The sequence below is a fragment of the Fringilla coelebs genome (genome assembly GCF_963513975.1).
Source record: "Fringilla coelebs genome assembly, chromosome: 4".
In the NCBI taxonomy this organism is placed as follows: domain Eukaryota; kingdom Metazoa; phylum Chordata; class Aves; order Passeriformes; family Fringillidae; genus Fringilla; species Fringilla coelebs.
The window spans coordinates 69,884,357-69,899,798 of record NC_140032.1 but is presented as its reverse complement, the minus strand read 5'-3'; the positions used below and the strand labels follow the sequence as shown (position 1 = coordinate 69,899,798).

Below are 15,442 nucleotides of genomic sequence, written 5' to 3'. Positions count from 1 at the left end.
CTTTCTGTGATTTAAGCTGCCTGGTACAACCTCACACTTCTTCTTCAGAGGAAAAGCGAGTCCATCTGTCCTTTCCTCTTGCTGCTGAGATTAATACTGCACTGTCAACATGTTGTTTACCTCCCCAGGCTGGCTCAGTCTTGTCTGGGAGGAAGCCCTGAGTGGTTTGTCAGGGCTTTAAAAGCGATTGATGTGCTTTGGTACAGGAGAGCAGAACCGTGGGACTGCCAAGGCTCCAATTCCCCCAAGGCTATGAGACAGAGTGGTCTTTTCCCAACACGAGTGTGTATTTTGTACCTGAAATGATGCTTTAAAAAAACCCAGATGCCATTTTCTTGTTTGCTTTGGTTTTTTGTATGTTTTTGATTTTTTTTTTAACATAGCAGCCTCCTCAGCATGCAAAGCAACGCCATCATTGGTCACTTGGATTAACTTGTGGCCCCCGTGTTTCCTGCCTTTTTGCCTTTTTTTTCTTTTGAAGTGAATTCATGGGAGAAGACTAATCTTATGGCTTGACTTGACCGGGTTTACATTTCTTCACTGACTGTGTGGAAGCCTTATTGAGGGCTATTTATTATCAGAGGCGTGTCTATCGGTTATTTAGAAGGAAAAGGAGTGCGGTCCCGTGCCTCCGGGAGCGAGCTGCTTGGCTGTCGGAGCTGTGCCGTGAGGCGAAATCCGCCTTTCCCGCCGTGCCTCGGGCAGTTCCCGCCTTTTCCCGGCGCCGCGGGAATCGCCGCCCGGCCGGAGCTGCCCCGCCCCGTCCCGCCGCCAGGGGGCGCTGCAGCCCCCGCCGTGAGGGCGCGCGCCGGGCGCCATTTTGTGGCGGCGAGGCGCGAGGCGGCGCGCGGGCGGAGCGGGCTGTGAGGGGCCGGCGGCGAGCGGGGCCCTCGGAGCGCTGAGAGCGGGCACCGAAGGGCGCTGCAGCTCAGGGGACGGGTCAGGTGTGGTCTTGGCTTTGCAAAAAAAGAAAAAATAGCTGGGAGGTAGGTCTCGGATGGCCGGAGGTGAGCTGAGAGGAGGTGGTGAGTCTTCCTCGCCGCGCCCGACCTGTGAGGGGAGGCTGCGGCAGCGGGGCGGGCTTTGGCCGTTTCGGAAAGGCAGGGCTGTGGATGCTGTTCCCGAAAAAAATTAGTGCGAATGCTGGGAGGTGGCAGAGACAAGGTGCCCGTTTGTTTAATAAAAAATGCTCCCGAGGCGCCGTCGGTCTCGAAAGAGGCATAAGGCCGTGAGGGCTGCAGAGGGAGAAACAGGTTCTAGGGAATACGTGATTAAGGGAAGGCAATAAAACATTCTAACTCTGGTAGTTTTGCTTCTGAGGAGAAGATGGAGCTGCTTTTCCCACTCCGGGTGCTGTGGAAGGACGGGACGGAACAGGAGATGCTGATGGAGGCAGCAGTGCAGTGAGCAGATCCCAGACGCTTTCCTGTGGAAAAAGTGAAGGTTAGTGACAACGACTGACACTTTACTGAGGGGGTTTGTTGCTCCACACCACCATAACTGGTGGCTGCATAACAAATATGTTTGGTTAATTCTATGATTTTTACTACATAAGAGTTGATTAAGACAAGGAAAACTTAAAAAAAAAACCCAAAACCAAAAAGACAAGCTGAGACTTTCAGCTAGTTTATAAGAATATATAAAATGCTTAGGAGAGAAAAACCTTCTCGTCTGTAACTCTGGTGAAACCTGTAAAACTCAGCCAAGTGTGTAACCAGGGAGAGATGGTTTTGGTTTTCCTTGGGAGTGTCAAGTAAGGTTTTTTGGTCTGTGTTCATTGTCTGGGATGAAAAAGCATGAATAGCCTTCAATGTTAAATCAAGAATTAAAGTCAGGAGTTTCTCATTGCTTTCCCTCTGTGACAGCAAGAATGAAGAATTTTGTTCTGACTTAAAATTTATTGTAGTTTTCAAGGAGAATGCAAAAAAGTTCCAGACCTAGATGTTCTAGAGTACTGCACTGGGCAGCCCAAATATTTGAGGTAGAGTGGGAGAAATACTTACTGTGAGCTAAGTGCTCTGGTAGTTATTTGGACAAAATATTGCTAGAACAAACATGTTTGACATCTTTTCAAGAGCAAATAACATGCATTTTTAGAGCTTTCTTTTTGTGTGTAGCAATCTCTAGTAAGATATGCACTACCCCTGTTTATTTGGGCAGCCCATGAGGCACACCCTGTGCAGTCACTCCTATTTTTAATTACATTCATTTAAACACTGAGAAATGCAATTGAGATTGCCATCGTTCAAGAACACTTAAAAATAATTATGGGAACATGCTTAGAACCTATAAACAACAGGAAGAAAGAAGATGAGTTCAGTCTGCTGAAAACGTGTGAAGTCAACATGTGCTGTAAACACTGAATAAAGATTTCTTCCACAAATGGAGTGGTTTTTTTTACATGTGTCATGCCTTTTGGTTTGGACAAAATTTGACAGGTGTGTACAGAGGAAGAAATGGAGGCTTTCAGAAACCTGGATGCCTTGGAACGGTAAGTGTTTAGTTGATCTGTATTGCAGAATCCTGCAGGGGTGTCACACAAGGTATCACTCTCTGAAGGTGAGTAATTGTTTGTCATGGGCTGTAAGTAGGCATGTGAGTATTTTGACTCAAGCAGACCTTGTTAAGCTGTGGCCCAGACACTGAACAGTGCAACTTTGTTTTTTGTTTTCAGGACAAATTGTGTTTCACAGGAGTTGGAGACTTTTAAAAAATGGTTTGTAGCGAAGATGATAAAATCTTTAACTGAACGACTGCATATTCATGTTATTTTCATGTGTATTTTGCACAGCATTATTTTACTTTATAAAACTCATGTTTCTGTAGTGATTATTGCTGGGTTTGGTGAGCGTCAGTGAGGAGAGCAGGAATCACAGTCTGTGTCCTGACCCCTTACTAGCAAGGGCCTGACTGGAGTATCAAATGAACACATTTATATCAATTCACGCCTTTATATTTTTAAACAAAAGGTTCATGATCACTTGATGGTTCTCATGCACAGCTGACCCTGAATTGCACTGTCAGGGAACAGGAGGAGGCTGCTTTCCTTCTGTGGGTCATAGGGATCTCCTGGAAAGGACAGTGTTGAGAGTGTTTCTTCTGCTCAGAGAAAACCTTTGTTGGGTATGGTTTGTTGGGTATGCTTTTAGTTGAGTACTTGGTGAGGGGCTTTTTCTTTACTTTTAAGCTCATTTAACAGGGCTTAGAATTTAATATTGTGGTTAGTATGTGTTGTGCCACTGTAATCATCACCTGCTGGGCACTAATCTCTGAAGCTTTGGTGCCAGAGCTCTTTGCTTGGAGAGTGGGAGGATGAAGAGTACTGTGTGCTTTAGAATTAAAAGTGTTTCAGCAATGCAAGATTCCTTCCATTTAAACAATATAGAGAGAAAAGGTGCAACCCTGAATTACTTTTTCCCGTTTTTCCCAGTTTGGGGAAGAATGGTTTTCTTTTTTATTGTCATGTTGGGCATGTAGGGATAAATGGCTGGTTGTTACATATTATATATGTGTTTACTGCCAGATTTCTGCAGTTGTGCATTACCAGCACCTCTGACAGGCTGGTATTTGTTAAAATGGCTAACGTGCGTCTTTAATGTATCTCGTGTGTATTTATCCCATTATTGGTCAAGCAGCACGACTTACAGGACAGTTTAAAAATCCATTTTGTTCACAAGTAATAATTTGAAAGCACTTTGCTTTATTTCTTGGCGAAACTCAGGTGTCAGTTCTGTCTAAGCAGTTTGTCTGGCACAGAGCAAGTGTGCAGAAAGGACTCTTACCTAGACCCAGTGAAAAATCTTGGTTTGGTTTTTTTTTTTTTCAGTTAGTGAAGTTGAGCAGGCTATGTGCTGTGATGATGTTTTGAAAGGTGTTCCCCCCCTGTGACAGCACAGTGGCTGCCTGCTGTGACCTCGGTGAGCAGTCACAGGTTTGGAATGGTTCTCCTTGCATCCAGAGTCCCTGAGGCCTGCTCAGGCAGCTGAGCTTGTCTCGCTCTGTGCATGGTGACACACTGAGGGGAGCTGGAAGGAGGTCATGAAGGGTACAAGGGATTTAAGGGTGGTGGGTGAAAACACCAAATAAGCGATGTCAGCTATTGGGAGAAAATGTCAGTAGTGCACAGCCTGGATCCTGGTTAGATTACGTTTGCTTGTTGTGCCTAAGAGAAGGAGAATTGGGCAGCAGTGTTGAGAACAAATTCTAAATCCATTTCTAAACCGGCCAAGCTGCATCCGGAAATTCAGTCTCAAGATCTCTTAGAAGTAACAACGGAAGTGAGAGACAATCTTCTCACTGTGAATTCAGATGTTTCTACTAGTGGTAGTCACTGCTTATGTTGGTTGAATTATTGTGAAAGAAATACTCCTCTTGTCTTCTGAAAAATGCAGTGGAAATGTTGGGGTTTTTTTACCAAATATTTTTCCAGTGAAGAAGGTGGGAAACAGTTTGGGAGGCATACAACTAACAGGGAAGAGAACTTCGCTTTTGTCAGTGATGGTTGTAAGTTGTTCTCTCTTTCTCTTCCACTTTATTTTCCCATGTTTCTACATGATTTAAGGTAAAATACATATCTGTCTTTTTAAAATATAAAATTAATGCTTTCTAATAATAATCAAAGTTTAAGTTTTAAAAGATGAATTATGGCTAACATTAAGCTTCTTGTTCTATGGGGGTTTATCAAAAACTGACCAGAGTAAATTCAAACCTAAATGACAGGTGCTTATTCAGAGGTTGACAGCTCTGAAGGAAATGAGTTGATGCTGCAAAATGCATCAAGTTCAGTGTTGGCCCTGGTTTGTTTTGATCAAGCAAAGGCAGAGCTTTGTCCAGGTTCCTTTGAGTGGAGCTGGAATACTGTGTGCAGCTTTTGCCTGTTACCAGCATGTTCTCTTTCTCAGCAGTGTAGAGCTTTTACTGTTGGTCAGGCTTAGAAGACTGAGCCCAATCTGTTGATCAAGAGGCTTTTTCCTGCTCACTAGGATAAGGAATTTTTAGTCTAGTATTTTCAACATGATGAGCAGTATTACACCTAAGTTATAAAGGATACATTGTACCTGTGGCTCCAGGAAATCCCAGTCTGGCAGGCAGGTGATGTTACATTGTGGCAGGTTTCCAGTACATCCTGGGCCTCCCTGTCCAATCAGTGGCATCCCTGCTGCAGCGTGGGCTGCTGAAGTGTCTAACCCAGCTCATTTGCAGCTGTTGGTCAGTTTTTGTCTGGCACTCTGCTGTCATCTGACTGCCATAGCTTGGGAGTTGTCACCTAGAGTAATTGTTTAGGATGCTGTCCCATGTCTTTTTTCCTGAAATCTTGGTGGTTTTCCCTATGCTGAGCTGTGAGGATGCTAATGACATTCCCATTGACTGGTCACAAAAAAAAAGCCCAATCACAATGTGTCAGTACTGACAGGAGTGCACAGAGCAGAGCACAAAATGGAAATGTACTTGGCTGGTGCTTGCTTCTGTGATGGATATTGGAGTAAAAAGGAGTCTGCAAGGGAAGGATTGGCAGGCTGTCCTGCTACAGGATGTGTGGGCCAGCTGCTCTGCACAGTGCTGACCTTGCTGCAGGATTAAATGTCACACCAGCTGAGACCCACACAGTGTTTTGGTATCTTCTTAATGCTCACTGCCTCAAACACTGTCCTTGCTGAAATGCGTTCTGTCGAAGTTGTTTCTCCTCCTGAAACACCTGGTATTTTTTGTGACCAGTACACCCAAAATGAGCTCATGCCTGTTCCTGCAGGAGCTGCTGTGGAATAGAGCTGCTGTGGCAGTAGAGTGCCATAGATAGACAGCTCTGCAGGTGTCGTCCTGTGGAAGTAGAGGAGAAGTTGGTCATCAGCTCCTGATGAACCATGCAGCTGTTGTTGATCTGTGGGTGACAGATCATCCTACCTTTGATAGCACTTTGGTAGTTTCTGGAATTCTTTAGTGTGTTTTAAGAGGTTTTGGTGGGATTTTAAATTATATTTTTTTAACCTGCACTGAAACCAGTTGGATAGTGTGTGCAGTGCTGAAGGGATTCAAGATTGCTAGGTTATTAAAATTTTTTTTCCCTTTTTTAGGAATGTGGTCGAACAGAAGGGGTGAAAATGTGGGCAGGACTGTCTTGTTAGAAATAATGCTGTGTGGAGCAGCATTTGTTTTATGGCATAAAGTAGAGAAAGCTTGTGTCAGCAGACAGGGAGGTGTTGGGGAAGCAGTGGTGTCCCAGTGACTTGTAATTCAGCTTCTCCTTCAGAGATACTGAGTCTTGAGACCAGTTTGGATGGATTGAAGTACAGAGGTAGACATGCTCCATGGCCCTCCTCTTTGTGCCTTCAGCGTACTCCAAGTTTGCTCCCCTGTGGTATTTTTTGTGGTCTAGATGTACACTGAGAAGGCAATGTTCCCACTTTTCATAGGAGAAAGGTGACTGTATGGTGATGATAATAGTGAGGGATGGGAAAAGCACAGCAGCCTCATGCCTTCAGAAGCATTAGAGTACATGTGAACCCTGTATTGGTTTTGAGTCTTGTTCCTGCATCCTAATTCCCAAAAATCTTACCTGTTTTCATAAATAGTGAGGTTATCTAACTTTGACAACGGAAACTGTGTTGAGTCTCTCCTTGGAAATGTTGGGGCTTACATGGTATCATAGTGGTAAGAAAATAAACCTCTGAATTTTAGGTTCTTGAGAGCTGTGTCTAACATGATAACAGCCTAAAAGAGTTAAAGGCTAATGAATGTACTTTTTCAGTGCACCACAATTATAAGGACAGCTGTTGTGAGCCCTGATGTGCTGACCAGCTGTGAAAATTGTGTTCAGTAGCTCTTGACCCTTCTCATTTCTCCCATGTGGAAGAGTGATGGAGTAGCTGAAAGCAGAGCTGTGGTTTAAAGTGCAGCTGGACAGGGATGGAGAGCTTGGGGTGAGGAGGTTGTAATGCTGCCTGCAGTCAGGTACATCTGTATGGTTTCAAATGTGATGACTTCTGCTTGTGGCTCTGCTTTTTACATGAAAGCAAGGATTCATCAGTAAATCCCTGTGACCAAGACACATTAAACCAAATTGTTTGAACAATGCTCTAGTTCTTTATAAACTTGCTTATATCTTCACATGTAGCCTGTTTTATTTAGAAATAAGTGACTCTTAGTCCAAAATGAATTCATGTAAGTAGCAAAAACCCCCACTCTGAATCAAGTTAACTTTGAATAACGTTTTAGAAAAAGGTTAACATCAAGCACAAATTTGAAATGAAAGGATTTCTTTTTCATCTTAAGAAAGGTTACTAGTAATCTGTTACACTAATATTTCTGGATAGAATGAAGAAGGCAAAGTTTTGCTTCTTTGGCTTAATTTTCAGAGGAAGATGGCCCGATTTTCATGGTACCGGACAGTTACAGCTTGAGACTGTTTAACCTCATAATTTTTTAACTTGCGTCTTACTGAGACAGTAATACCATCTGAAAGAGAATATATTGCTTAAGAGATAAATTATGTAGACTACACAGATGTTTTTCTGAGCTCCTTCCAGACATTTTTGCTTTTTCATGCACAAGCACCATGTTTTGAGTCTGGGCCAAGTGAGCCAGGTCAGGTACCTGTAAATTCAAAGTAATTGATCACACAGCAGTTGCAGTGGTGTCAAGGAGAAGACACCACATGAAATGGCATCTTCTTCAATGGTTGTATTATGTCATCATAGAAAGGGGCCAAAATCCTGTTAACTGAGTTTCTTCTGGCACAGCAGGTGTCTGGTTGTGTGGGGCACCGTGGGCTCTGAAATGCTGTGCCTTTGAATCACTCTCGAGTTTAGCGGAGGGAGGCACTGTGCTTGTATGAAGGGCGTTCTTTCCTTGTGCTGGCTGCCTTACAGCTGGATAAATTCCCCATGAAAGCAGGAGGTCACTCATGTCCTGGCTGTGCACACGGCGGGAGTGGTGGTAGTTCTGTGTTCGTCCCTGCAAGCGTGGAACAGTTTAGTCCCGAGCGTTTTCAGTGTCTGAGGTGGTATTGAAGATTCTTGGAGTGGTTCTTTTTGTTTAAGTCTCTTCCGGCTAGATAGCTTAGTTCATTTTTCACCTGTGTGTTCCCAAAGCATCCATAGATTCTCCTCAGCATTTTATCCATGGGACACTGTTTATTGATGAGTTCTGTTAGGCATGAGGTGAATACTATTTTCTGAGCCTGTTGTGCCCCTCCCCCCACCCCCACCTTCAGCATAAGGAGCTTGATATTACATTTCCTTTGAATATTTTTGGGAACTGCCAGATGGCTTGATAACCTTGCTGTGTCCTCTGTCAGTACGTCCTGAGCCAAAATCCCCATCAGGTATTTCTCAGCGTTCTGGCAGTCCATGTTCCAGGCTCTTTGCTTTTTCACTCAACACAACCCAAAAGTGTTTGACAAGATCCTGATGCAACTGATGTGTATCTGAGTCCCTCCAGGCTCTAAAGCTCGTTTTAGAAACTATGGTTATCTGGATCTAAAGCATTTGTGCAAGTTCATTTTAAAAAGCCATCATTTGCATTTCTGTTGTCATACTAATCGGTAACATATAGCCCAATATCTTGAATATCAGTATTAATTTTAAGGTGGGCTTTACTTTCTTGTCTAACCTCAGATTCTTGAGGAAAAGTTCATGTAATCCACTGGTCATCCATCCTTCCTGTGCTTTTTCCTTCACAATTTGCAGTCATGTTCACCTTGAAAGCTTCTGTTTGCTGTCAGTTGTTTTGGGATGCTGTTTAAGACAGAGGGAGCTGCCTGTACAAACACTTTGGATGTTTGTGGATGTTTTCTGTGACTTCACCACGTGTTGATGTATTGTGTGCCTGAGTTGCGAAGCAATAAATGGTCTTGAGCTGTGGTGTGAGCAGCCTTAGAATATTGTTGCTTGTCTAGTGTGCAAGGGAGCTTAATTGTTTCTGCCCAGCTTGTTTAATTATAGAAGGATGCCAGAGTTCTTTACTTGTCACTATCCAGCAGCCCAAGAGATGGAAGCAGCTCCATTCTCAAGGGGTAAAGTTTTATAGCAGTTTCCTCTGCTCCTCTTTTTCCTCTGCTGATCTCCAGTGTTGGCCTGTGTGAAAGGAGTCATCGGGGCTGCTGGGACAGAGAACAAGGTGTTCCCTTCTGCATGTTGTATAATGAAGATATAGGCAGCTATGTGTGAACTACGGTGGAAGAAGAGAAATAATAAACTGTGGACAAAGAGAAATCCATATATTATTGGGAAAATATGAAGTCATATGGTGGATTGCAGCTAATATGTGGGAATAATGGCCATTGTAGGCTTACCATTTTGGAACCCATTGTATTTCCCATTTGGATTAAATTAAATGCATACATCATTCTAACAATCCTTTCCCAGCAGTTTGTGAGCTTTGGAAGTGAAGGGAATTAATGGTGATGTATTTCATATTGGTCTTCTTTTGTCTAGTGATTCAATTATTTCCCCATAAAGAATTTACAGTTTCTGCACGACAGATGTTGGTCAACTCGTGAACAGACATTGCTGAAGGTGGAGTGAAAAATGACCTTCAAATACAATAAACTCAACAGCTATTACTTATCTTATTGTCTACAAGACGGGCTTAATAACCCATTGCTAAGTAAGAGGGAAAGGGAACAAGGACACGGCTGAATTGGTGTGCCAAATGGTACCATCCTGAGCTGATCTGAAATGAGAGGGATATGTGAGATAGCAAATCATAGGAGTTCATCACTTGAATGCGAGCCTGAAGGAGGCAGTGGTGGAAGAGGGCTGTCTTTAAACAAATAATCTGAATATAGGAGGGCAATAATGAAAAATCTATCGGTGCTTAGTTTTTAAATATGAAGTCAACTTCTAGGAAATGATCTAGCTGAATAGCTTAGGAAAGGAACTCACAAAAGGGTCTTGTTTAAATAATTGCAAGTTAAACCACTTATGATATACAAGTACAATTTATGTGCTGAGGAACACATTTCTGAGATGACACCAGCCAAGTAACAAGTATTCACAGATTTTGTCTTGTCTTAATCATTAGTGAGAGGAAAAAAAGGAAATCCTTTCCTAGCAGTTAAATGCCAAGGGGTTTGTTGTTTAGTTTTTTGGTGGGCTTTAATTTCCTCTTCTGGAGAGCTGTATTTGTTTTTTCATTATATGTAATATGTAAACAGCCTTGAGTTCAATTGCCCAGGATGTTGGGGAGGGGCCATGACTGTTTTTTTACATGCTAAGTATCTTCTACTGAAGTTTGATTAAAAGAATGTAAAGCAGTGGTACAAGCTACATGCCCGCCAAATTCATATAAAGCAGAGCCAGAAGAAGTATACTGTGTAAATCAGTATTGAAATTCATCCTTAAATATTTGGTTTGCACAGATTACATGCATGTAATTCCTGAGCCTGGCATGCACAAGTGTAACTTGCTTTGTTTTAGATGAGTTGTGTGGGTGTAAAGATGGCTGCTTACTGAAGAGCTCTGCATCTGCCCTATTAACAGAGGGAGCAAGCTAGGGGGGAATTACCTTGTTTTTATTTAGCAAGCATGTCTATAGAGAAAGTATTATGTTTGAGTGTTGTTAACCAACTTTGATGTACTTGGTTCAAGATGTTGTTAATCAAGTATTGCTAATGATGTTTACAGGGTAATAGATGTGAGCAAGTATTCTACGAGTAGTAGTGGACAATGGGGTTTTTTCTAAGCTTTTCCATAGTGCCTTTTAGTAAATATTAAAAATAATTTCCAAAGTGAATGTGACCTTGCAAACTGTGAGGAAAGGTAGAATAGAAATAGCCACTTTGTTTGTTTCTTACTTAGGCAGAGGATCTGTAGCATGGTAAGGACCAGACTCCAGAACTGCTTCAGGCTACGTAACTTGGGCTGCAATTCCTGCTGTCACCCTGGGAGTAAAGAAAATGGTTTCTGTTGGTGTTGGGTCTGCCAGGCACAGCGCTGAGGAACAGGGCCGAGGCCCCCTTGGGGGTCAGTGTTCATTTGGAGCAGTTCTCTGAGCTTGGTGGAGTTCAGGCTGTAGCCCAGGAGGTGTTGAAGGCACAAAGATACACCAAGCACCTGGTTAATATTAATGGCACCGGCTGAGGTAGGGTGGGAAACAATAACCGTGTAACAAAAAGAGCAGCAGAGGATGGGGTAAGGGAAAACCCTCCTATGTCTGTTTTCCTCTGCTTCAATCTCTTTTGGTCTGTCTCAAGACCTGTCTTCTTGCCAGATGTTTTACAGTTTAATGCAATTATGAACAGGTAATGGAGATGGTGTCCTCAGTGAAAAGCGAAGCAGCAAGCACTTTGGGGTGTTTTGGTCTTAACAGGTAGTGGAAGTTTGTTATAGTTAACTAAGTTTTCATGAGCACAGTAAATCTTCATTTGTGTTTAGTTTCCTCTTGGTAATTATATCAAATAATAAAATGTGTCCTCTTAGGGCTAGAATGTATACAGGAATGGCTTCAAGTGTGCCAGTGTGTGGAGCTGCGCTGCTGTAGGACCGTTTGTGTGGCTGAGTTCTGGTCTTGTCCTTCACTAGTGGACTGGCAAACTTTGCTGTACGTGCTTAAATAGCTGTCACCACTAAGCTTTTCACTTCATACACCTAGTGGTTGTCATCCTCCAACTTTTACATACCACTTCGTGATGCAGCCATGTGTAAGAACTTCATAGTGCCAGTCCCTTAATGAAATGCAGATAGACTTTTCTCAAATTCATGTTTTCCAGCTGTCAGCCACCAGAAGAAATTTTCTTGATCATAACTTGGCTGGCTCTGCTGTATTTTGAAAGCTCTGTGTTGTTGAGCTAAGATGTTACTTACATCAGTGTAGTAATATTGACTTGGAATCTTGCTTTTTCTCAATTAGAATAATCAAGAGATCAGCAGTATTCTTCCAGACCTGCTTCAAGGGAATAGCTCTGTTTGCCCACATTTAAGCTACGAACAGAAGGGGCTGACTGAAGAATGATGAATGTCAAGGACTTTAATTGGTCATTCCCTTTAACAACCTGTGAGTTTTTGTGCTTAGAGCATTTTTTTGAAAAATGCTTGGAATGGAGCTATTACCATTTGGAGTTTGTTGCGTATCAGAGCAAACCAATGCTCTTGTTACTTGTAAATTATTCCTCTGTCAGGAGGAGTGAGGAAAAAGGCAGGATTCAGTTCTGTACCTGCTGTTTGGTGTGATTGATAGGTCTCTAAACTGATAGGTGTTGTGTTTTCTGAGTGCCAACAGGTGGATTTTGCAGGAAGAGAAGTGTATTTATTTTGTGAGACCATGCTGGGGAGCCCTGAAAAATCTTAAAACTTGGTAAGGAAATTTATTGAAGTCGGTTATAGATGACAAGCTGCCTAGGAACCATCTTCATCAGCTACCAGTTGCTGTCTTGTGTTTTTTTTTTGCCTCTGTAGCTTCCAGCTCACTTGTTGACAGCCTGTGTTGTAATAATGCCTTGTATTTGGTTATAAAAAGGTAAACTGCTGATGTTCTTTACCATTGAAGCTTTCTCATTCAGCTGTCTTGGTGCACTTTGAGAGCGACTGAGGACTGGAATGCATTTGCATGTTATGCTGGAAGTTTGCAGGGTGGGGCAGACCCCACACTGTTCTGAGATTACGTTGTTTTCAATGCATTAGGAAAAGTATCTTGGTGATCTGACTTGGAAAATAGATTGGGATGAGGCCTGTATTTACATCCAGGAACACAGACTTGCATTTAAATTATGTGAGTGGGAATGCAGTACAACAGTTCCATTTCCTGTCAAGTGCTGTTGTTTTTCTTTCAAAAGGTAATAATTATTACCTGGCAAACACTTCTTTTAAACTTAGAGTATCAGAGAAGTTTTAAGCCTCTTGACACCTTGTTCACTTGGCTGTGCGTTTCCTTGTTGCAGCCAAATGGCCGCACGGGTAGTACCAAGGGAAGGAGGAGAGGCTGAGCTGGCAATTTTTAATTGCAGTTGAAGTTAGATTTTTCCCGTTCTTGAATTTACTTCTCTGATTCAAGAATCTTTTCTTTAGGGTAGTGTGTGTTTCCAAAGTTTACTTCTGTGATTTGATTGTTGCTTTCTACATAAGTGAGGTTTAATAACAATAGTCTGTGTAGTTTTAAATATCCTACCTATAGTTGGTAGGCGTACTCTGCTCCTGTGGTGCTTTCGGCCTGCCTGCCCGCCCTTGTGTGAACCAGAGTTTCAGGATGTGGTTTGAGATCACTTCTGGCTTGTTTGGTTTGGGTCATTGAGCTAGGGACTAAGACCAGCAGGTGAGGGAAGCTGACTTAGTATTAAGACATAAGTTTGAAATAAATTAAATTGAATTTTTATTGCAGAGAGTGCTGTAATTTTCTGATGCAATTGTAGCAAGTCACCTCGCATGTGTTTGCTCAGTCTTCCAAAGAGGAAGATGGAGTGATCTTCTGTTTCATTTATGACCCAGTGGAAGAAATGGAGTCATACAAATACTTGGAGAATCATGGTATCAGTAAACAAACCTGAGATTTTGTATGCCACATGCTGTAGGAAATAATCACAACAAAGAACTTGACTGATCCTCAAGCACCTCTTCTGACCCACTGAATCATTCTTGGAGTGAGAAATAAGGGGTTTTTGAAAGTAATGAAAATGTCTTCAAGTGATAGGGACCTGAAATTTGAAAAACCACCCATATTTGTAATGGATCACTGGAAGTGTCTTCCCTAGCATGAAAGGGGAGGTGTTGCCAAGCAGGTGGGTCTCAATCGTCTCTCTACTGACAGCTGCTGCAGTGTTCCCTGAGTTCAGCTCAGGTGTCAGTTCTGGGTGAGGCTGCACTGGCTGATTGCTGCAGCAATGTAACAACCAAAAGGGGTGACAGCTTCTGCCGTGTCAGTGACACATATTGATTAATGGCCTTGGTGGAAAGAAATTTGTGAGGAAGGTGGCGGAGGGACATAAAAGTCATTCTTCTTGTCAGCAGTAAGTACTGTGTGGTGTTCTGTGGCCTTGTCGGTGTTTTGTAGTCTCTGGTTCTTGTAATCAACCCAGTTGTCTTCCATATCACTGGTGTAGGCATGTAAAAAGGTGACATGAAACACATGAGAAATAAAATAGAAAACAAAACCAGATGGTAAAACTCAAATTCAGCAGGCTAAAATGTTAACAGCAGTTACTGGTGTTCTTCTGAATCAAATTAGGTGTCTGTGGTTCTTGGTTTGTGTTCCTCAAATGAAAAAACTAGAGAGGAGCTGGGGGAGATTTTCTGTGGAGCTTGTTCTTTTTATTTTTGTGTTTGGTGTTAGTTTTTTGGTTTTTTTTTTTTTGAGAGGAAGGCTTACGAGGGGTGTTTTTCTGCCAGAATGGGGTTATTTGATAGATACCTTTTGCAAAGTGGTATGGTTTTACATGATGGTGTTTGTGGTAAATACATCACTTTGCATCATGTTCATGTGTATTTGCAGACCTTAATAGGTGCAGTTATTGTAATGGTATTAATTGTCTTGGAACAAACAAGATAGAAAAATAGAATTTGTTTTGCTTTTTCCATTTATCAGATATTAGTTAATTCATTAATATTAATAATTAGTTAGTTTATTAGAAAAGGAATACTAGGAAGAGGATGCTATTTCCATGTTCTGGATTGCAGAGTTTATGAAAACTAATTTGAATTGATGGCGTTTTAGTAAATGCCGGCAGGGGACTAAAATGAACAGCCCAGCAATTACAACAGCATATATTCTGCTTGTTACGGTCAAAAGACTTAAGAATTCTTTTCAGCTCGTGAGTATGCTGCTGAGTGAGACGACTTTCTCTTTTTCTCTTAAAAATATTCTTTGTAGCCACAATAAGAGTGGCTATGCAGTGGGTTTGTGGTGACAGCAAATTGCCTCAGAGGCTCACTTTTAAACAGAGGACAAACTCTGGCTTGAAGAGTAGTTCTACTAAATCTGTCTTGTGTGTGTTTCTGTGTTTGATACAGGTGTATTTCTTCTGTAGTTTGGTGCTGTGTTTTCTTACTGCCCAAGTCTGCCCAAATTCTGTTCAGGATCTCTGTACTGGAAGTGTCCCTTGAGAAGCTTGAAGTACATTGCTTATCACGAGCAGATGGTCTAAGGATGGGTGTGAGCAGTGGATGTAGATGAGTACAGCTCCCCTTCTCTCCTTCACAGTGCTTTTACTGAAATACTTGTCAGTTTCCTTCTTGGTGATGTTTCATCATAGTGATGAGCTCCTAGCTGAGCACCTCATTATTTTCTGTGGATTTGCTAAATAGCTTTGTTTTATGACTGTGAAGCCAAGATAAAGTTTTTGCTGCTCTTCATTTCCAGTGATGCTTGACACAACCAAGAGAGTTTGTTGCCTGGTAGTTGTGCAGCAGAGTTTCTAGTGGATTAGGTATCACAGTGTAAATGCCATCTCTGTTGATGTGATGAAGGCAGTGTCTGTGCCAGCATCCTTCACAGCTGTGGGTGTTCTGTAACTGAC

General features: G+C 42.3%; 1 protein-coding gene across 1 annotated transcript in view; it reads right to left on the bottom strand.

Moving 5' to 3' along the window:
• Positions 1 to 596: 596 nt before the first annotated feature.
• Positions 597 to 15,442, bottom strand: part of LOC311152724 (bifunctional heparan sulfate N-deacetylase/N-sulfotransferase 4-like) — a gene marked incomplete at both ends in the record, with an annotated part of 119,567 nt that continues 104,721 nt past the window's right edge. The window contains one exon of the mRNA XM_084204028.1: positions 597 to 1,235. Within this exon, the coding sequence (XP_084060154.1) occupies positions 597 to 1,235 (639 nt within the window). The remainder of the gene's footprint in view (positions 1,236 to 15,442) is intronic.